A 23,309-nucleotide genomic window follows, 5' to 3' on the forward strand; every position below is an offset into this window, starting at 1 on the left:
CCTCAGATGGAGAAAGCTAGCATGAGGGGGCATGGCTTTAAATTAAGGGGGGGTAGTTATAGGACGGATGTCAGGGGTAGGTTCTTTACCCAGAGGGTGGTGAGGGATTGGAATGCCCTGCCTGCTGCAGTTGTAAATGCGCCTAGTTTGGGGGCGTTTAAGAGATCCGTGGATAGGTTTATGGATGGAAAGGGATTGGTTTAGGTTAGAGGGTCATTGTTTTTTAACTGGTCGGCGCAACATCGTGGGCCGAAGGGCCTGTTCTGCGCTGTAATGTTCTATGTTCTATGTTCTATGTTCAAGCAAAATCACAAATGGAAGGGTTGAGTGTGGTGGAAATAATCTTTTGAGGTGCATCTATTTCAATGCCAGGGGTATTGTGGGGAAGGCAGATGAGCTGAAGGCGTGGATTGACATGTGGAAATATGACATTATAGCCATTAGTGAAACTTGGTTACAGCAGGGGCAGGACTGGCAGCTCAACGTTCCAGGGTTCCAATGTTTCAGGCGTGATAGAAGCAGAGGGATAAAAGGTGGGGGGGTGACATTGTTGGTCAAGGAAAATGTTACAGCAGTACTCAGGCAGGATAGATTAGGGAGCTTGTCTACAGAAGCCCTATGGGTGGAGCTGAGGAACAGGAAAGGTATGACCACATTAATGGGGTTGTATTATAGACCATCCAATAATCAGTGAGAATTGGAGGAGCAAATCAGCAGAGAGATAGCTGATAATTGCAAGAAACACAAAGTTGTGATAGTAGGGGATTTTAATTTTCCACATATAGATTGGGACTCGCATACTGTTAAAGGTTTAGATGGAGTAGAGTTTGTTAAATGTGTTCAGGAGAATCTTCTACGTCAGGATATAGAGATGCCAACTAGAGAGGATGCGATATTGGATCTCCTATTGGGAAATGAGTTAGGGCAGGTGATGGATGTGAGTGTGAGGGAACACTTTGGATCCAATGATCATAATGCCATTAGTTTCAACCTGGTCATGGATAAGGATAGACCTGGTCCTCAGGTTGAAGTTCTGAACTGGAAAAAGGCCAAATTTGATGAAATGAGAAGGGATCTGGGAAGTGTGGATTGGCACAGGCTGTTCTCTGGTAAGGATGTAAATGGAAAGTGGGAGGCCTTCAAAGGAGAAATTTTGAGAGTGCAGCGTCTGTATGTTCCTGTCAGGATTAAAGGCAAAGTAAATAGGAAAAAGGAACCTTGGTTCTTGAGGGAGATTGTAACACTGATTAAGAAGAAGAGAGAGTTGTATGAAATGTACAGGCAGCAAGGAACAGATCAGATGCTCGAGGAGTATAAAAATGCAAGAAGCTACTTAAGAGGGAAATCAGGAGGGCTAAAAGAAAGCATGAGGTTGCTTTGGCAGACAGAGTGAAGGAAAATCCAAAGAGCTTCTATAGGTATGGTAGGAGCAAAAGGATAGTGAGGGATAAAATTGGTCCTCTTGAAGACCAGAGTGGTAGACTGTGTATGGAACCAAAAGAGATACTAAATGAGTTTTTTGCATCCGTATTTACTGAGGAAACGGGCATGGAGTCTACGGAAATTGGTCATGGAACCTTTACAGATTAAAGAGGAGGAGGTGCTGGCTATCTTGAGGCAAATCAGAGTGGATAAATTCCCAGGACCGGACAGGGTATTCCCACGGACCTTGAGGGAGGCTAATGTTGAACTTGCAGGAGCCCTAGCAGACATATTTAAAATGTCAATGTCCACGGGGGAGGTGCCAGATGATTGGAAGGTGGCTCATGTTGTTCCGTTGTTTAAAAAAGGTTCCAAAAGAAATCCGGGAAATTACAGGCCAGTAAGTTTGACGTCGGTGGTTGGCAAGTTATTGGAAGGTGTGATAAGGGGTAGGATCTACAAATATTTGGATAGCCAGGGACTTATTAGGGAGAGTCAACATGGCTTTGTGCATGGTAGGTCATGTTTGACCAATCTATTAGAGTTTTTCGAGGAGGTCACCAGGAAAGTGGGTGAAGGAAGGCAGTGGATGTTGTCTACCTGGATTTCAGCAAGGCCTTTGACAAGGTCCCTCATGGGAGGTTAGTTAGGAAGGTCCAGTCGCTAGGTATAGATGGGGAAGTTGTAAATTGGATTAGACACTGATTCAATGGAAGAAGCCAGTGAGTGGTTGTGGAGGATTGCCTGTCTGAGTGGAGGCCTGTGACTACTGGACTGCCGCAGGGGATCGGTGTTGGGTCCATTGTTGTTTGTCATCTATATCAATGATCTGGATGATAATGTGGTAAATTGGAACAGCAAATTTGCTGATGATACAAAGATTGGACGTATAGTGGACAGTGAGGAAGGTTTTCAAAGCTTGCAGAGGGATTTGGACCAACTAGAAAAATGGGCTGAAAAATGGCAAATGGAATTTAACGCAGACAAGTGTGGGGTATTGCACTTTGGAAAGGCAAACCAAAGTAGAGTGTACAGGCTAAATGGTAGGACTCTGAAGAGTGCAGTTGAACAGAGGGATCTGGGAATACAGGTAGAGAATTCCCTAAAAGAAACGTCACAGGTGGATAGGGTCGTAAAGAGTGCTTTTGGTACATTGGCCTTTATAAATTGGAGTATCAACTTTAAAAGTTGGAGTGTTATGGTAACGTTATATAAGGCGTTGGTGAGGCCAAATTTAGAGTATTGTGTACAGTTTTGGTCACCTAGTTACAGGAAGGATGTAAATAAGGTTGAAAGAGTGCGGAGAAGGTTCACAAGGATGTTGCCGGGACTTGAGAAGTTGAGTTACAGAGAGAGATTGAATAGGTTAGGACTTTATTCCCTGGAGTGTAGAAGAATGAGGGGAGATTTGATAGAGGTGTATAAGATTTTGATGGGTATAGATAGAGTGAATGCAGGCAGGCTTTTTCCACTGAGACTAGGGGAGAAAAAAAACCAGAGGGCATGGGTTAAGGGTGAAAGGAGAAAAGTTTAAAGGGAATATTGGGAGCTGGGAGGAGGTGGGGGGGACGTGGTTGGGGCTTCTTCACGCAGAGAGTGGTGGGAGTGTGGAATGAGCTGCAGGATAAAGTGGTAAATGCGGGGTCACTTTTAACATTTAAGAAAAACTTGGACGGGTTCATGGATGAGAGGGGTGTGGAGGGATATGGTTCAAGTGCAGGTCAGTGGGACTGGGCAAAAAATGGTTTGGCCCAGACAAAAAGGGCCAAAAGGCCTGTTTCTGAGCTGTAATTTTCTATGCGTTCTATATCCAGGCCTTTCATTATTCTGTAAGTTTTAATGAAATTCCCCTCATCCTTCTCAACTCCATCGAGTGCAGACCCAGAGTCCTCAAGCACTCCTCATACCTCAAGCTTTTCATTTCTGGGATCATTCTTATGAACCTCTTCTGGACCCTCTTGAGGGCCAGCACATTCTTCCTTAGCTACAAATCCCAAAATTGCTCACAATACTCCATGAGTTGTCTGACCAAAGCCTTATAAAGCCTCAGCAGCCTGTCCATGCTTTTGTATTCTAGTCCTCTTGAAATGAATGCTAATATTGCGTTTGCCTTCCCAACTGCCAATTTAACTACCAAATTAACTTGAAAAGAATTCTGAACTAGGACTCCCAAGTCCCTTTGTACGTCCAATTTCTGTATTCTCTCCCCATTTAGAAAATAGTCTACACCTCTATCCTTCCTACCAAAGTGCATAACCTCACACTCTCTCACATTGTAGCCCATTTGCAACCCCTTTGCTCACTCTCCTAACGTGTCCAAGTCCTTCTGCAGTCCCCCTGCTTTCTCAATACTACTTGTCCTTCTACCTATCTTTTGTATCGTCTGCAACCCTGACCACAATGCCCTCAGTTCCTTCATCTAGATCATTGATGTGAATCTCGATGATTAATCTTGGTTAAGGTTCTCCAGGACCATTTCTCAGTGGTCTTTATTCAGTAATCAACCTTGACCATCAGGCTGTGGTGGGATAATGGACTGAAACTGAGTTTATTGCTTATGTTGCCCTGGTGTCAGAACTGTCTCTGACCAGACTGAACACAGACATAGGAACAGCAGGAGATATTTAGTTCCTCCAGCATGGTCTGAACTATTCAGTCAGTTTCACATAGGATCCTACAGTGCAGAAGGAGGGCATTCAGCCCATTGAGTCTGCACTGACCACAATCCCACCCAGACCCTATTCCATAAGCTCGTGCATTTACCCTTGCTAGTCTCCCTGACACTAAGGGGCGAGTTAGCAATCAACCTAACCCACACATCTTATGACTGTGGGAGGAAACTGGAGTACCCAGAGGAAACCCATGCAGACACGAAGAGAATGAACAAACTCTGCACGGACAGACCCAAGCCAGGATTCGAACCTGGGTCCCTAGCGCTGTGAGGTAGCAGTGCTAACCACTGTGCTACTGTGCCATTTATGTTGCTTGTATCTCAACTCTATTTATTTGCCTTGCTTTTGTATTTCTACACTGACCTAGCAGAGTCTATCAATCTCAATCTTGAAATTTTCCATTGACCCCCCCCTCCCCCATTCTCACAGCTTGTTGAAGGTGGACTTCCCAAATTTCCATTACGCTTTGTGTGCAGAACTGTTTCCTGATATCATCTCAGGCCCCAGCTCGAAGACTGATGTTATCTTCCTTGACTCCACAGCAGAGGAACTAGTTTGCCATCCACACCCTTTATTCTCTCTGTGGACAGCTATTAGCAGTCTTTTCCCCTGGTTTCTATGGCAATGACTCATCTTTCATTCCCTCCTCCTGCAGTATAAATACCTTCCACTTTTGATGTCTTTTAGCTTTGACAAAGGATCATCTGGACTTGAAATTTCAGCTCTTTTCTCTCCTTACAGATGCTGCCAGACCTGCCGAGGTTTTCCAGCATTTTCTCTTTTGGTTTCAGATTCCAGCATCCGCAGTAATTTGCTTTTATAGAGGAACTAGTTTCTCTCTTTCTAACATTCAACTGCTTTAATGGAATTAAACACCTCAATTAAATCACCCCCTAACCTTCTATATTCAAGGGCATTTTTAAAAATTCATTGAAGGGATGCAAACGTCATTGGCTAGATCAGCATTAATTGTCCATCCCTAGTTGCCCCTCAAAAGGTGGTGGTGAGCTGTCTTCTTGAACCACTGCAGTCCCTAAAGTGTAGGTATACTCACTGTGCTGATAGAGAGGGAGTTCCAGGATTTTGACTCAGTACTAACCTAGTTATTTTTCAAAATGATCCTCATAATTCAATAGGGGGGAATCTGTGCTGCACTCCTTCCAAAGCCAGGATGTTCTTCCTGAGATGCAATGTCCAGAGTAAATGCAGTACTATACATGTGGCCCAAGTGGATCTCAGAATAGCTATAATATCACTTCCATCTCTTTGTAGCCAACCTCTGGGGATAAAGAGAATTAGCCTTCCGTATTGTGGGCCGAAGGGCCTGTTCCGCGCTGTAATGTTCTATGTTCTATGTTCTATTCTATTAGCCTTTGAAAATGACTTTCATCCCTGACCCCTGCTTATTAGCGAACAAATCCCTTGGCTCCCCCACCATTTCTCATTTCTCACCATTTAGCAAGTTTCCTGGGCTATCTTTCTTGGGTCCACAGTGGATGGTCCCACACTTCTTCAGGCTGTATCAGTGATATTTGCCACAACAAGGTTTTCCGCTCCCGTCAAAGTCAATGAATTTTTGAATGACTCTCGGTATGTTCCAGCCCCACCCCTTTGCGATGGTGCTGTAAAATTCAGCCCAATCTGTCACCTTTCTGCCCATTTAATCCACTTTCATTCTTTTGTAGCTTTCCGGTCCTATCTGCATGATTTCTGGCTGATGCAATGGACTGGAGACCTCTGCAACTGGATCATTCCATTATTCCATTCACTCTACGAGCTAAATCACCGGCACCCTAATGCATTGAATAAAACAAAGTAACACACAGGCCAATGAGCCTCCTCCTGATCCATCAGTTTGTTCCAATAACATGAGCTCCGAACAGAGAAATTGCACAACTTTGTTGCTATAAAACTTTATTCACATAGAGACTATTATCAAGGAAACCAGACAGCAAACAACATCTGTGTAAACCTGTGAGTGCAGATCAGGCGTTAGATAAGGAGAGACACCAAGCCAATTGCCGTGAGAAAGCCAGAAACTTGTGAACGGATAGCGCTGCTTTTCTTGTCCAATGACGCTTTGCGAGAATGCTCAGCTCCTATTTGCATTCTGCCCATCTTCGAAGTCTTCCACTCGATCCACTCAATGTACTTTCGGACAGATGTGTAGATGCCTGGGTGGACTGTGCCACCACAGCCTAAGCCCCAGTTGGTGACTCCCAGTTGGTAGAACTTTCCTGCTCCGAGCACTTTACAGACCAATGGGCCTCCGCTATCTGTCTGCAATCAAACAGGAAGAGAGTGATTGCAAGGCGAGTGACTGCCTCACTGCCCTACCCAGCTCTCCATCAAGGTCCCAAGGGAATGAGGCCTGTCCAGAGCTCCACTACTCCACCCAGTCTCACAAGTTTCAATTCTTTAAAAGAAGTGCCTACCTGACACCTGTCCGGTCCTGCCCATTTAAATCCAGCGCACAGGACTTGATCAGACAGTGAGCCATTGTGCCAGTCACCCTGATTACAGATAGCCGTTGGGATGATACTGATCTCTTGCTCTTGTAAGATATCCACTCGTTTACCTAAGTTGAAGAAAGCCAAATTGAAATGAAAATGGAGTCTTACCCAGCAAGTCCCTTGGTTCACTCTCAGACTCTGGTATTTTCCCGATAAACAGCCTCTTGGTCTCATCATTGCCTGCACTTTAAAATAAATTAATGTTTTTTCCAGATTAAAGTCAAACTTATCAATGTGTTATCAATATCTGGCATAAGGGCAACTCTACTTCCACTGATTATAGAATCATATAGTGCAGAAGGAGGCCATTCAGCCCATTGATCACAATCATAATCCCACCCAGGCTCTATCCCCATAGCCCCATGCATTTACCCTAGCTAGTTCCCATGACATTAATGGGCAATTTAGCATGGCCAATCCACCTAACCCGCACATCTTTGGACTGTTGAAGAAAACTGGAGCATGCAGAGAAACCCACATGGACATGGGGAGAATGTGCAAACTCCTCACAGTCAGTGACTCAAGCCTGGAATCGAACCCAGGTCCCTGGCACTGTGAGGCAGCAATACTAACCACTGTGCCACAATGCCACGTGGTGAAACTCTCTGACACCTTTATTGGGCCTTGGATAACAGTTACCCATCAGTGAGCAAAGCCTTCTGACTCATTTGAGAAGCAAATGGGAGAGTATTTACTTCCTTATCCATTAAATTAGTTACTTAAGAAACTTGGAGAAAAAGTGATTACTCTGGTGGGAAGGTTATACCTCACCCATGTTAAAACTCAGTTGGAATTGTTTGACGTATTATCCCCTCATCATACTGAAGACACAGTCAACGAGATGAGTGGTTAGTTGTTAGGGGCAACTCAGAGCTGATCATTCCTAACATGAGTGTACTACATAGAGTCATAGAAGTTTACAGCATGGATACAGGCCCTTCAGCCCAACTTGTCCATACCACCTTTTTTTAAACCCCTAAGCTAATCCCAATTGCCCACATTTGGCCCAAATCCCTCTATACCCATCTTATCCATGTAACTATCTAAATGCTTTTTAAAAGACAAGATTGCACCCACCTCTACTACTACCTCTGGCAGCTTGTTCCAGACACTCGCCACCTCTGTGTGGAAAAAATTGCCCCTCTGGACACTTTTGTATCTCTCCCCTCTCATCTTAAACCTATGGCCTCTAGTTTTAGACTCCCTTATCTTTAGGATAAGATATTGACTAACTGATCTGTGCCCCTCATTATTTTATAGATCACTATAAGATCACCCCTTAGCCTTCTACGTTCCAGAGAAAAAAGTCCCAGTCTATCCAGCCTCTCCTTATAACTCAAACCATCATAAGAACATAAGAAATAGGAGCAGGAGTAGGCCATCTAGCCCTTCGAGCCTGCCCCGCCATTCAATAAGATCATGGCTGATCTGTCGTGGCTCAGTTCCACATTCCCGCCCTCTCCCCATAACCCTTAATCCCCTCTCTTATCAAAAACCCATCAACCCGTGTCTTAAAAATATTTAGCGAGGTAGCCCCCACCACTTCAACGGGCAGAGAATTCTAGAGATTCATCACCCTTTGAGTGAAGAAGTTCTTCCTCAACTCCGTTCTAAACTGCCCCCCCTTTATCTTGAGGCTGTGCCTCCTAGTCCTACTGTCCTTTCTGAGCAGGAAGAGTCTCTCCACCTCTATCTTATCCATCCCATTCATCATCTTATACATCTCAATGAGATCTCCCCTCATTCTTCTAAACTCTAACGAGTACAAGCCTAGTTTATTCAGCCTCTCCTCATAGCTCAACCCCTTCAACTCCGGCATCAGCCTAGTAAACCTCCTCTGCACTCCCTCCAAGGCCAAAATATCCTTGCGTAAGTACGGCGCCCAAAACTGCACACAGTACTCCAGCTGCGGCCTCACCAATGCCCTATACAGCCGCAGCAAGACCTCCCTACTTTTATATTCAATCCCCCTCGCTATGAAGGCCAGCGTCCCATTCGCCTTCCTGACCACCTGCTGCACCTGCAAGCTGGGTTTTTGCGACTCATGCACAAGGACCCCGAGGTCCCTCTGCACCGTCGCCTGCTGCAGTTTTTCGCCACGTAAGTAATAATCCTTCCTACCATTATTCCTACCAAAGTGGACCACCTCGCACTTGCCAACATTAAATTCCATTTGCCAGTTCCTGGCCCATTCGCCCAGACTATCTAGATCCTTCTGTAGACTCTCCACACCCTCCGCGCAATTTGCCGTTCCACCAATCTTGGTGTCATCAGCAAATTTCGACACCATACACTCGGTTCCCTCCTCCAGATCATCTATATAAATGGTAAATAACTGAGGCCCCAGCACTGACCCCTGGGGCACTCCACTAGTCACCAACCACCAATCCAAATAGCACCCATTAACCTCCACTCTCTGCCTCCTATTTGACAACCAATCCTCTATCCACGCTAACACCCTACCCCCAACTCCATGTCCCCTGACCATCTGCAATAACCTCTTGTGAGGTACCTTGTCAAATGCCTTCTGAAAATCAAGAAAGACCACATCCACCGGCTCTCCTCTATCCACCGCCCTAGACACATCCTCATAGAACTCCAGTAAATTTGTCAGACATGACTTCCCTTTAAGGAAACCGTGCTGCGTCTGCTCTATCAAGCAATTCCCTTCAAGATGTCTCGCTATTTCCTTCTTGATGATGGATTCTAACATTTTACCTACAACAGACGTTAAACTAACCGGCCTATAATTCCCTGCCTTTTGCCTGGCACCCTTCTTAAACAACGGCGTAACACTAGCTGTTTTCCAATCTTCCAGCACTTCCCCGGAATCCAGTGACGTTTGGAAAATAACCACCAAGGCATCCACTATCACCTCCGCCATTTCTTTCAGAACTCTCGGATGCATTCCATCCGGTCCTGGGGACTTGTCCACAATCAGTCCCTCCAGTCTGTCGAGCACCGCCTCTCTAGTAACAATAATGTCATTGAGACCCTCCAGTCCTACCACCTTTCCATCGCTAACACCCGGCAAATTATTCACGTCTTCCTCCGTGAAGACCAAAACAAAAAAGTTATTCAAGACCTCAGCCATTTCCCCATCCCCTACCACTAAGTCCCCCTTCTCATCCTCTAAGGGTCCAATGTTCACCCTAGCCAGCCTCTTCCTTTTTATATATTTATAAAAACTCTTGCTATCCTTTTTTATATTAAGCGCTAGCCCAGCTTCATAGTTTCTCCTACCCTTCTTTATCAACTTCTTTGTCAATCGTTGTTGACATTTAAACCTCTCCCAATCCTCTTCTTGCCCACTACTCTTAGCTACTCTAAACGCCTCCGCTTTTAATTTAACACTTTCCTTCACCTCCTTCATTATCCACGGCTTATTACCTCTCCTCCTACAGTCCTTTTTGACCATCGGAATAAATTTCTGCTGAGCACCAAGAAAGATCTCCTTAAAGATCCTCCACTGCTCCTCAGCAGACCTACCTTCCAACGCGCTCCCCCAGTCAACATTCGCCAATTCTTCTCTCATCCTACCGTACTCCCCTCTGTTCAAACAAAGGACGCGTGTCCGGGAACCCACTTTCTCCTCCTCCATCTGCACCAGAAACTCCACCATACAATGATCACTCTCCCCAAGAGGATCCTTCACCGCAAGGTCCCTAATTCTACCCGCCTCATTACATAATACCAGATCCAAGATAGCTCGCTCCCTCGTCGGCTCCAACACACACTGTTCAAGGAAACTATCCCGGCAGCATTCCAAGAACTCCTCCTCGAGCCCACCGCGTCCAACATGGGTCGACCAATCAATATGCAGATTGAAGTCCCCCATAATTACGGCCGTCCCATTCCTGCACGCCGCACTTATTTGCGCGTTAACAGCCCGCCCCACCTCCAGATCATTATTCGGGGGCCTATAGACGACACCCACCAGCGTCTTCGTCCCTTTGCTGTTCCTAATCTCCACCCACAACGATTCCACTTTCTGCTCTTTGGCTCCAGTATCATCCCTTGCTACCACCCTGATGCTATCCTTAATCAGCAGAGCTACGCCCCCCCCTTTTTCCTCCCGCCTATCCTTCCTAAACACTTGATACCCCTGGACATTCAGCTCCCAGTCCCTGTCACCTTGCAGCCACGTCTCTGTAATGGCCACCAGATCATATCCATTTGTGCTGATCTGCGCCACCAGCTCATCCACTTTATTCCGAATGCTTCGTGCATTCAGATAAAGTGCCTTCATCCCAGCCTTCACCTGGGCCCTATTTGCCAGAACGCCACCAACCATACTCACGCCCCCTACTCCCTTTATTATTGGGACATCCTCGCCTCTTCCCTTACCTGTACCATCTCCTTAACTTTAGGCCTCGTAATGTCACCTACCCTCGCACCCTCATGTCCTGGTGGTATTCAAGTAAATCTTTTCTGCACTCTTTCTAGTTAAATAATATCCTTCCTTAATTGGGTGACCAGAACTGCACACAGTATTCCAAGTCTGGTCTTACCAATGTCTTGTACAACTTCAACAAGATGTCCCAACTCCTGTATTCAATGTTCTGACCAATGAAACCAAGCATGCTGAATGCCTTCTTCACCACTCTGTCCACCTGTGACTCCATTTTCAAGGTGCTATGAACCTGTACCCCTAGATCTATTTGTTTTGTAACTTTCCCCAACACCCCACCATTAACTGAGTAAGTCCTGCCCTGGTTCAATCTATCAAAATGCATCACCTCGCATTTGTCTAAATTAAACCCCATCTGCCATTCGTCAGCCCACTGGCCCAATTGATCAAGATCCCATTGCAATTGGGGATAACGTTCTTCACTGTCCACTATGCCACCAATCTTGGTGTCATCTGCAAAGCTACTAACCATGCCTCCTATATTCTCCTCCAAATCATTAACATAAATGACAAATAACAGCACTGATACCTGAGGTACACCACTGTTCATAGGCCTTCAGTTTGAAAAACAACCCTATTTTGTATCCATTTAGATACCTCACCCTGGATCCCATGAAATTTAACCTTATGCAATAACCTACCTTGAGGTACCTTGTCAAAGGCAGTACACCCAGTACACAGTACATCCTTGAACACAAGTTGTACTGTGACTGGAATTGACTCAACTCTCACAATGGATATTATACAATCAGAGCCTGAGGCCACAACTAAAAATAAAATTAACCATATGCCAACCATTTGGTGGAGTTGCCCTTGCAAGTAGGAGTTTTTTTTTAATATCAAAAGTAAGTTAAACTTAACAGAATGACATTTGGTTGAACTATACATGGTGACATAGTGGTTAGCACTACTGCCTCACAGCGTCAGGGATCCAGGTTTGATTCCGAGCTTGGGTCACTGTCTGTGTGGAGTTTTCATGTTTTTCCAGTGTCTGTGTGGGTTTCCTCTGGGTGCTCTGGTTTCCTCCCAGTCTGAAAATGCTGGTTAGATGCATTCACCTGAACAGAGGCTGGAGTGTGGCGACCAGGGGAATTTCACAGTAACTCAATTGCAGTGTTAATGTAAGCTTTACTTGTAAATAAACTTTAACTTATTTTCCAAATTTGCCATGCTATACTCAGAATTCCATGATTCCTGGGTTGCTAGAAGTTACTGTTAATTATCATGACCCACACGTTGCCCTACATATACCCACCTCCTGGGGCCCTGAGACAAGAGCAAACATGACCGTCTCCTTCTGCAGTTAGCAAGGAGGTGAGTACTACACAAACTGGCACATTTGTTACCTTTCCCCTCCACCATGCCCCATCCGGCTGTGACACAGGGCTTGAGTTCAGCAATATCGAGTTTCTGGTATTGAAGGCACACTGGCTGCACATAGTCGGTGAACACGATAGGATCAGTGACTTTGATGAGGGCAATGTCGTTAGACTCTGTGTCCGGATTGTAATTTTCATGCTTGATGACCTCTGCGACTGGCCTGGCGTAGGTGTCCTTACTAAACCTCGAGATCTGTTCTAATCCAAACACCAGCATAATCTTCTCCACATTGCTTAGGGTGGAAAAAGGACATTTATATAAATTAGAGGAACACTTGGGGCAGCTGTTTTGACAGACTAAAGATTACCTCTCTCATTTAGTAAATCAATGGTACTGAAACGTCTGAACTCTGACACGAACCTTCAGTTTCTAATCCTGCTAGGTTTATACCATTGGAGTCTCAATATCCCTGAGCTTGTGGGAGAGATGGAGAATCAATCAGGCTTCCTATTCCTTTTCTCAGTGATCTCAGGGGAGGGTTGCTTATAGAAAGGGGGAATGAAGGAACCTGTATCATTGATTGGCAAGACCAAAGTCTACCAAATCTTCCATGTTTCTTGTCCATTTGGTAAGATAGACCATAACAAGTCCACTAAAATTGCTGAAGCACCTCTTAAAACAGCAGCAACCAAGCCTTTCTTATTCACTATGGTCTCAAGTGCTCTGATTCAGGGTTTATCCACTAGTGAGGCATCAGCACTTTTTCAAATCTGCAGGTTTACAAAGTTCAAATAGGACAGGGCATCATTTCAGCATACACACATGTTCTCTGTTCCAAGGTAAACAGCCATCCATTCACCTGCACCAGTGATCCCTTTAGCCCGTTTAACCCAATATCTGGCACTGAGTGGGAAGAATCCTAAAACCAAATTGATCCAGGTTCTTTTGAAAAAAAAAGGGCTCTTTCACCTTGTAGTTTGTTGTCATCAGCACAATAGCCCCTGAGTTTCACCTGGTACCTTTGACAAAGTGTAATCCTGAGTCAAATCATAGATAAATCACACTTACTGTGTGCAAATTGGCTGCTGAGGTTTTATATTACAGCAGTTACATTTCAAGAGTACTTAATTTGTTGTGTAGCACTTTAGGACACCCTGAGATCACAAACAATGTTGTATCAATGCAAGTCTTTTTATTATAAGGGGCAAGTTCAGATGAGGAAGAGGTCCTGTAATTTGAACTACAAAGCTTTAGGCAGACTGTTCCTACGGCAATGGTGAGTCCTGGCCTGGAACCTTCAAACTGATTGTTACAGCTATTGTCCCTTCAGTGTAGCAGAATATAACCTTTATATTCAGGTGCACAGACATTGTCAAGTGGCGCAATAATATGCATGTTGACCACTTTCAGGCCTGTTGGTAGGGGTTGGTTGTGGGAGACCTCCTTCCTTGAGTGGCATTAGCATTATCATACAATCTAGCAGAAACATAACTAGCTCCAACTAGCCAAGGGGAAGAATTGCCAGGCTATTGAGAAGCACGGTATGATGCAAAAGTTGACCCAAAAAGCGAATAGGGCACTCGATGTGTCTGCACTGAACATACTTGATTCAATTTCCCCCACAGGCTGGTGTCAACAACTGTCACATTGTGGGTGCTTGAGTGTGATAGGAATGTTGCTCTGGGAAGCCCAGTCCAGATCCACTCACATTGTCTGTATCTTTAAGACTTGATTACCTGTAAAGACTCACATTCCAATATTATTTTGTAAATTAAGTTTGCGTCTTTATATGCCCTGTTTGTGAATAGAACTCCCACTCATCTGACGAAAGGGCAGCGAGCACTCCAAAAGCTAGTGGCTTTTACTACCAAATAAACCTGTTGGACTTTAACCTGGTGTTGTGAGACTCCTTACTGTGTCAACAACTACCCCAGGTCAGCTCTCTTCCCGTTGTATTCACTTCAGGCAATTTACCCACTGCACTTTATTGGGATAAGATTTAATTGGATGGTACAAGTTTCCAATATAGCTGTGAGGACACCCTGTACCAGGCCAAACTGATGTCAGATTTAATCAGTTCTCTCCCACCACTACTTGTTTTGGACAAACCTGGCTCAGTGGTAGCATTCCCAGGTCTGAGTCTGAGAGATACGTGGGCAGTTTGCCTGTTACTATTAGGATTCAATCAGAATGTACAGGCTCCAGGGAAGAAACAAAAAAACTTCCCCAGCTCCTCATATGTAGTGGAATGTTCAGCCCAGACATGGGAAGGGTTTGCTGGGCATGCAAGCGTTAGGTATGGACAGGAACTAATGGCGGTGACATCCTCCCCAGCTCTTTTTCAACAGGTTGCTCACCCTCACTGCCCTGCCTTATACCTGGACTAGTCTTTTGGGTGAGATATCTGCAGAACACTTGAGGTTTATGAATATTTCATACTTCAGGGAGAGTTAGAACATCCAGGAAACTATAAACAAACCTAGCAGAGCAATGAGAGAGTGTAAAGGCTGGACATAGGACCAGCCCTACACAGACGTGCTTCCTAGGGGAAGATACAAGTAACAGGCTGTTACAGGTCTGGATCCTAGGGGACGGTACAGATAACAAGCCTGTGCGTGTTGATCCTGGGGCGAGTATAGGACCATACCTGTATGGGTGCTAATTCTGTTTGCAGGATAGGCAATGATAACAAATAGCAGTCCTAAAATCATTGCAAATTGAGAGGCTGATCTGGATTGGTTGGTAACACAATTCACTCAGTTCATTAACAATGAATAATTAACTATTCTTAGGTGGGATGTCCTCACTTTGCTACTTTAGCCTTGAAGCAGTGGGCTGCCGTCAGCACCCAGTAATTGTCAATGATGGATCCTCCACAGGTGTGACCATAAGTGCCATCCTTCGATGCAATCTGTACACTGACCAGCCACGGCCAGGCGCCTGGGTCAGCATCGTGGTTCCCCAGAATCTCTGAATTCAGATCTTCCTCTTCTTCGTTCACCGCCGGTCGTTTGCTGCACTCTGCAAAAGGATAGGACATGCTTAGAAGGGGCAGCTGCTGCCACCATGGAAGGAAATTGGCACTAACTCTCTCTATACTTCTCCACAAGTGGCAGGAACCCTCCCTCAAATAAGGACTTGATGGTTTGAGTTGTAAGGAGAGGCTGACGAGACTGGCACTTTTTCCCTGAAGTGTAGGAGGCTGAAGGGGTGATCTTATAGAGGTCTATAAAATAATGGGGGCGTAGATAAGGTAGGTAGTCAATGTCTTTACCCAAAGGTGGAGGAGTCTAAAACTAGAGGTTTAAGGTGAGAGGGAAGAGATACAAAAGGGCTCAGAGGAACAATTTATGCCACACAGAGGGTGGTGAGTGTCTAGAATGAGCTGCCAGAGTTAGTAGTAGAGGTGGGTATAATTTTGTCTTTTAAAAAGACATTTACATGGATAAGATTGGCATAGAGGGATACAGGCCAAATGTGGGCAATTGGGACTAGCATAGTGGTTTAAAAAAAAGGGAGACATGGACAAGTTGGGCTAAATGACCTGTTTCCATGCTGTAAACATCTCTGACCATGACTCTAAACAACTGGTCAAAGTGACTCATAGTGCTCTAGACACTGAGTTAGAAGGTTATTGGTTTAAGCCCTTTGCAAGCACAATATCTATACTGACATCTGCAGTGCAACACTGAGAGGATGCTGCACTGTTAGAGGTGTTGCACTGTTGGAGGTGCTACAGTTTAGATGGCACATTGAAATTAATGCCCCTTTCAAGTGAACTATTCCAAGAAATGCAGGGGAGTTCTCCCTAGTGTCCAGGCCAAAATTTATCCCTCAACTGATGTCACTGAAAAAAGCAAATTTTTATCATATTGTTGTTTGTGGGATTGTGCTATGTACAAATAGGCTGCTGCAATTCCTCCATTTCAACAATGGCCACACATTAAATGTATTTCATTGATACAAAGTGCTTTAGGATGTCACTAGGGATGTGGTGAAATGTGCTATATGCGAGTTCTTTCCTTTGCATGTATGCTCAGGTAATGGCCATTGGCATCAAAGCCAATGCATTCCAGGCCTCACCTGATCCTCAGACACATCCACAACACTATAACAGTGTCGCTGATGAGGAGTCAATGCGTTGACCACTCATCCATTGTGTTCCTGACAAAGGATTGTCACCTGTCTTCATAGCCAGGGATCTCAATTTACATTACCAAGCCAATCAATGCAGCAAATGGGTCACACTGCCTCAGTCATTGGCCTCTTTCTTCCCCCAATCAGTTCATCAATGGGTCAGATTGCCTCAGTCATTGGCCTCTTTCTTCCCCCAATCAGTTCATCAATGGGTCAGATTGCCTCAGTCATTGGCCTCTTCCTTCAGCCAATCAGTTCATCGATGGGTCAGACTGCCTCATTCTTTGGCTTTTGTTTTGCAGCAGGAATCCTTTGTGCACAGAAGGTCAGGCATCATCTCCCCACCCAAACTGAAATCAGTCTTGTAGCTTTTCCTGGTTTGCCCTTCAAGGTAGAAACAAAACTTGACACCTTATCTAATGGAATCTGCTCAGTAGCTCCTCTTTATTAAATATCTCAGTATACTACATTACTAACTGTCCCAGTGAAACCCATGCTACGTGTACCATAACTCGAGTCAAAACCCTGCCTTCTCGAACCCTAACTCCAACTTTTAGCACATCCTCTAATACTCATTTACATCAAAACTCTCCTCTCTAATAATCTAACACCCCCATCAAAGCTCTTCCTGTTGCTATCCTAATTCCAATTGAAGCTCATATCTCATGCCCATGGAACTGAAGAGACAGGTTCAAAATGGTTAGAAAATTGCCTAAGAGAACAGAGAGTTTGGAGTATATAATGGTGTTCCCCTGGAGGAGCAAATATAATCCCTTTTTTGCTATGTGTGTAAATGACCTGCACTTGGGAACACTGGACATAATTTCAAAGTTTGCCAGAAGTAAAAAGCTTGGAAATGGAAGAAATATTGAGGAGGATGAGATGATTTCAGGACGATATGGACTGAAATAGAAACTTAGTGCCAAGATGTCTGAAGTGACATTTGGAAAGAAGAATGAGGAGAGGCAATATGAACTAAAAATGCTAAAGAATTGCAGTAGCCTTAGAATTCACATAGGCAAATTATTGTAAGTGACAGGAAAAGTTGGAAAAGATGTTAAAGGGATAACCTGGAGTCCTTGGCTTGATTAATAGAGTCATATGGTGAGATTTTACAGCCTCCCTCATCCCGAAACCATAAAATCCTGCCCGAGGTCAACGGCCTTTTCCATTGTCTGCCCCTTGCCAGATCTGATTTCCATGGCAGTTGGGGCAGTAGAATTCTGGCAATAGAGTTCAACAACAAGGAAATAATGGAAACCTTGATACCCAGCTTGAATATTGCATCCAGTTCTGAGCATCATACTTCAGGAAGGCCGTCAAGTCCTTAGAGAAGGTGCAGAGGAGACTTACTGAAATGCTACCAGCAGTAGTAACTTTCAAAAAGGATATATATGTAATATACAATATATATATAAAATATATAACATATAATTATATATCTACTATATATAATATATTATACAATATATATTTGGCAAGGGGAAACTTGAAAGGCTTTTGACAAAGAGAAGGGGAGTGGGACCAGATAAATAGCTCTTTCAATGACACAATGAATCAAATGTGCTCCTTTGTGCTGCATGACCTTTTCATTTTCTGATACCCTTAAACTGTCATGTCAAAGATATCCCTCTAGGACCATAATTCTAACAACAAGGATGAAGATCAAAACAAATAATAACTGAATTATTTATCCATATGCAGCAGACTCTAAGAATGAGTTAAACTTTTACACATCCTTATGTCAAAGTAGTTGCTCTCTTAACCAGCATCTGCTCCTAGTAGAGAATCAGAATTTTTGATTGGAAAATTGTAGTTGAGATCTGCCTGAAGGCATTTCCCAATGCCTCACAGTCCTGCGCTTTGCTCTGAATGTTCATAGGAACCTCCCAGTTTTCAATTTCAATTAGCAATATGATTAGGGAAGAGAATATGTGAGGTCTTTTCTCATTACCCTTCTCATGAATGCTTAACAGAAATACAAATCCTCTTTCTAAAGGAACCTCCACTAGCAAGCGCCATTGTCCTCATGACTCTCACTCTCTCTCCATAACTACAGAAAATTTGCTAGTTCCACCAGAAAACAAGGCTTGTAATCCTGAGCACAAGACTCGGACCTGGGAGTGGGGCCAGTTGCAAATGGACAGAGACAACCACCCAACCCCCTAAGATATGAAATGACCCTGCTACTCTAAATTGAAAATTATATCTTTCAGAGTTAGACTATAAGTGATCCATTTGGAGTTTAGAGATTAGAATTTAACGCTGAAACTTGGCTTCATGTCTGACCCAATGAGAAGGTTTAAGTCTACACTCTAGTGGGGGAATGGATGAGTACAAGGGAACAGGCATAGCTCCGTTAATTCTGACAGCCCATACAGACTGATAGCAGAACAGACTCTGAGAAAGCGAGGTCTCAGTTTAGTTGTTTTATTTTGCAAGAGCTGTAGTGGTAATTTAACATGTGGTATGCCTACTCTGGGAGTGTTTGATGGGACCATGTGGAAGAAGCTTTATTTGGTATCTAGCATGTGCTGTACTTACTCTGGAAGTGTTTGATGGGATAGTGTAGAGAAAGTTTACTCTGAATCTTACATCTTTCTCTGGTTTCTTCCCTCTCTCTCCTCTTGCCCTCACTGAGCTCATCTTCTCTATCACCTCCTGCTTCTTTAATCCTCTTCCCATTAAACAGCTGATTACCCAATTTGTAGTCCCAGCCCTCACATTAGCTAATATCATTAACAGTTCTCTCTCTTAGTTGTCTCTCCTTTAATTGGCCATCATCTTCAAAGAACCAAACCTTGTCCACACTGTCCTTGTAAATTACTGTCATATCTCCAGCCTTCCTTTCCTCTCCAAAATCTCTGAAGGTGTTGTCACTCCCAAATCTGTTCTTATCTTTCCCAGAACACTCTGTTTGAATCCCTCCAATCAGATTCCTTTCCTTGCCAATATACTGATTTAGCTCTTATGAATGTAACAGATTTAGGAGTGACAAAGGTGAACTAAACCCCTTTGGCTTTCCTGACCCATCTATAGCCTTTGACATAGTTGACACAATAATCTCCTCCACTGCTTCTCCACAACGCCATCTAGCTGGGTGGGACTGCTCTCACCTGAATCAATGCTCATCTATCTAATCATAGCCAGAGCAGCACTTGCAAAGGCTACTCATCCTGCTCCTGCATCATTACCTATGGTGACTCTCAACTCCTATTTTCACTTACAGCATCAAGTGAAGGCGTGGCAATAGTTTTCATATACCACTGACCAATCATAGCTCTACCTCACCACCCACCTCTATCAATTTCATTCTTTCTCAATAGACAGACTGCTTACCTGGCACCCTGAAGTGGACCAACTGAAATATCATCCAACTAAATATTATGAAGATTAAAACAATTATTGCCAGTGCCTGTTCCAAATTCAGATCCCTAACTATCAACTCCATCCTTCTCTCTGACTGCAGACTGGATGAAGACTGTCTATTCTCAATCTTTGGTGTCGCAGTTAATAAAGTTGTAGTCGCGATCTGCCTGAATTCATTTCCCAATGCCTTGCGGTCCTGCACTTTGCTCTCAATGTTCATAGGAATGTTTTAAGAATGCATTTATGGGATGTGGTGTTACTGGCTAGACCAGCATTTACTGCCCATCTCTAAATGCCCTCAAAAAGGTGGTGGTGATCTTCCTTCTTAGACTGTTGCAGTTCCCAAAGCATACATAGAGGAGTTGAAAGATTTTGACCCAGTGGCAGTGAAGGAATGGCAATATATTTCCAAGTCAGGATAGTGAGCGGACAACCTCCGGATGGTGTTGCTCCCAGAAATCCGCTGCTCTTGTCTTTCTGGATGGTAATGGTCATGGGTTTGTAAGGTGCTGCCTAAGGAACTGAGTGAGCTCCTGCAATGCATCTTGTAGATGATACACATGGCTGCCATTGTTTGTATGGTGGAATGTTTGTGGAAGGGTGGCAATCCAAGCTGCTTTGTCCTGGATGGTGTTGAGCTTTTTGAGTATTGTTGAAGCTGTCCTCATCCAGGCAAGTGGAGAGTATTCCATTACACTCCTGACTTTTGCCTTGTAGATGTTGGACAGGCTTTAGGGAGTAATGAGGTGTGTTATTCTCCTTAGGATTCCTGCTTTTGATGTGGTCATGTAGCCACCATAACTGTTGGCCTGCCACCCATAGTTTTTAGTTCTGCGAACTTACTATTTTCATGCTAACTCAACCCAATTGAGTTGTCAACATGGGAATTTTCAGAGACTATTTGGTCAGTGGAGAATTTGAGTGTGTTTCCCATGCAGGGGCAGTGAAACATAAACCCAGGCGGCCAACAAGTTCCAATTCTGAACATGAAAACCTCATTTACTACAGAGCTCAGAATGAGTAGAGATCCCTCTTCAGTGCAACACACCGCTAAGCTCCAACAATAGTTTATCAAAACCTTTCGGTTAATGTTAATTCTTAAACCATAAATAATTTCCCAATCCCAGCCTATAATCATTTATTCTCAATCTTCTCAACCCCAGAGAGATACCATGGGAGCTCTGGCAATAGTGAAACCTAGATGATAAACTCTGATTAAAACCTGTCAACATCTGGCACGAGAGCCATTGATCGGAGCCAGTGCACCTCCACCTGTGGAAGAAATAAATGGCAAATGTGCCAATCTCGGTCTAAAATGATTACCACTTCCAGTGTTTGATGCTGGCACCAGTACCTGAGAGGCAATTTGTCCCATTCCCTTAGACGCCCCTTAACCTTGGCCAGCAAAGAAATCAAAAAGGTAAGGAACATTGCAAATTGACAGGTAGCTAATTCCAGTTCCCTCTTCCTCCTCATCCCCAAGTATTTCACTCCTCCCTTCGCTCACTTACCAGAGTCCACTTGGTTAGATGCAGTAGCAGCACAATATGAAACCAGAAAGACCAGGTGAAAGAAAACAGGTTTCAATAATTGCATGCTTTCGATTTTTTACTGAAACGGAAAGGCCCACCCAGCTGGGCTTATCGTTGTGACTCAGACATGGATTGTTAACCTGGGGGAATGGCTTCCTGCCATGGCTCATTGTTACACAAATTGACCTCACAGCCATCATTGTTACAGCAAATGATGTCATTGGCTGACATCACAGTGATGTCACAGCCCCACACTGACCAATTAGATTATGCACAAAAATGATGACACTGGGTCACAAGTGATGGGATGGTTTCAACTCCATGTTGGCTTAATGGACAGAACTTCACTTTTGCTTTGATGGTGTTAAAATTCCAATACAGTTTCCAGTGATCAGAGGCTACAATGCAGAACATATTCTGTGGCACCTCCCAACCCTATCACCTCATCATCTGCAAGGTCAATGCTGTGGGAAAGTCATGAAGCAGGATTCTCCCAGCCTATTGCACTGCCCGGGTAGTGCAGTTATCCAAGAGACAGTAATGTTTAGTGAGATTCCAGTTGCAAATCTCTGAGGCCATTTTTGTAGCATAATCAGTTCTGCACCAGAAATCAATATTTCCAAATTGCTCTTTCTATATGATTAACAGGCCCAGGATGGTATTCTCCTGGCCCGCTAGCTTCCCTCCAATGTCTCCCCTCCCTATCCCTGCCAGGACAGGTTCCCACCAGCAGGGTTTACAACTGGTCCCCATTAACAGGGATCAGGTGTCCTCACCCTACTGGTGGGACCAGAGGCTACTGAAGACTGCCCGAGAGGTCGATGACAAAAGTGGGTGTCCCTTGGGCAGTGCCAGCCTGGCAGTTCCAGCCTGGCACCTTGGCACAGCCTTTGGGGCACTTTGGCACTGCTCAGGGAAGTGGAACATACTGGGGGGGCAGAGCCTATTGGGAGGGTGATCGGTGGTGGGGAGGGGAGATTGGGGCAGGAGGGCGTGGGTCTGGTAGGCCAGCAATGGGATTGTGTGTCAGGAGACCAACTATCAGATGCAGAAGACCAGTGATCGGCGGGGAGTGGTGTGGGAGTGGGGGGGGGGGGGGGGGGGGGGGGAGGTGTGGGGGGGTGGGGGTGGTGGGGGCGGTTCAGGAACACTGGGGATGCCAGCAATAGAGGGGGTCAGTATGCATGCGCCGATCTTCCCACTGACATATCGACACATGCGCAGTGGGCACTCAGCATTGTGCTGTCGGCATCTCGGGCGGAATGAGGCCCTGCCCTCACCCTACTGTTCAAATTGAATTACTCTAAGATGCTCTTCATTGCACATCATTCAATAATTACACCCAAAAAATAAGGGGGAAATTCTCCCTTTTTCCCGCCCACTGGGCACATAGTTTTGATTTGGGAGAATCCTGGACATCATCTCCCAGTCATATACTATATCAACTTGGAAATATATCGCTGTCCCTACATCTTCACTGGGTCGAATTCCTGTGGGAGTAACATTGTCACATGGCTGCAGTAATTCAAAAAAGATTCCACAATCACCTCAAGGACATCTAGGGATAAGCAATAAATTCTGACCTTCTTATGTAATGCACACATTGCCAGACCGATTGTTTTTTTGTTAAAAGGCCATGGGGATGATTCTTGTGATTCACATAAAATTGCCACAAAGATACAACAATAGGCTGAGAATGGACGTCTGTCTAATTTTACACAATAAATATCCCTTAATGATAAGAAAGTTCGAAAGCAAGTTTAAATTCTGACAGAATTAGGGACTCTGTGATCTGCAAAATGGAAAAATCATTTCCATGATAACAGACAGCAGTGAATGGGAATAGAGCCAGCGTTTTGAGTCTGGAACATCCAGCTTCGAAATGTTGGCTCTATTTTCTCTCCACCGGCACTGTCAGACCTGCTGAGATTTT

The 23,309-nt window shown here is 44.5% G+C and overlaps 1 protein-coding gene across 1 annotated transcript; it reads right to left on the minus strand.

Moving 5' to 3' along the window:
- Positions 1–6,086: 6,086 nt before the first annotated feature.
- LOC145355645 (acrosin-like) lies at positions 6,087–21,440 on the minus strand. The gene is made up of 5 exons (XM_080207890.1): positions 21,356–21,440; positions 15,146–15,359; positions 12,365–12,630; positions 6,530–6,672; positions 6,087–6,374 (listed from the first exon to the last, which is right to left on the minus strand). The coding sequence occupies exons 1-5, from the start codon at positions 21,438–21,440 to the stop codon at positions 6,087–6,089; spliced, it is 996 nt and encodes a 331-aa protein (XP_080064016.1).
- Between the last annotated feature and the right edge of the window lie 1,869 nt (positions 21,441–23,309).

Source organism: Carcharhinus amblyrhynchos, chromosome 19, assembly GCF_965287045.1.
Source record: "Carcharhinus amblyrhynchos chromosome 19, sCarAmb.v2.hapA, whole genome shotgun sequence".
Taxonomy (NCBI): Eukaryota; Metazoa; Chordata; class Chondrichthyes; order Carcharhiniformes; family Carcharhinidae; genus Carcharhinus; species Carcharhinus amblyrhynchos.

Bases quoted from the DNA above. Each gene is read 5' to 3' on its own strand.
- LOC145355645 (XM_080207890.1), bottom strand. From the start codon at position 21,440: ATGCAATTATTGAAACCTGTTTTCTTTCACCTGGTCTTTCTGGTTTCA. The intron at 6,673-12,364 runs GTAACAAATGTG...TCTTCAACTTAG, and splicing joins GGGCATGGTGGAGGGGAAAG to GTAAACGAGTGGATATCTTA. The intron at 6,375-6,529 runs GTAGGCACTTCT...GTTTGATTGCAG, and splicing joins CAGGACCGGACAGGTGTCAG to ACAGATAGCGGAGGCCCATT.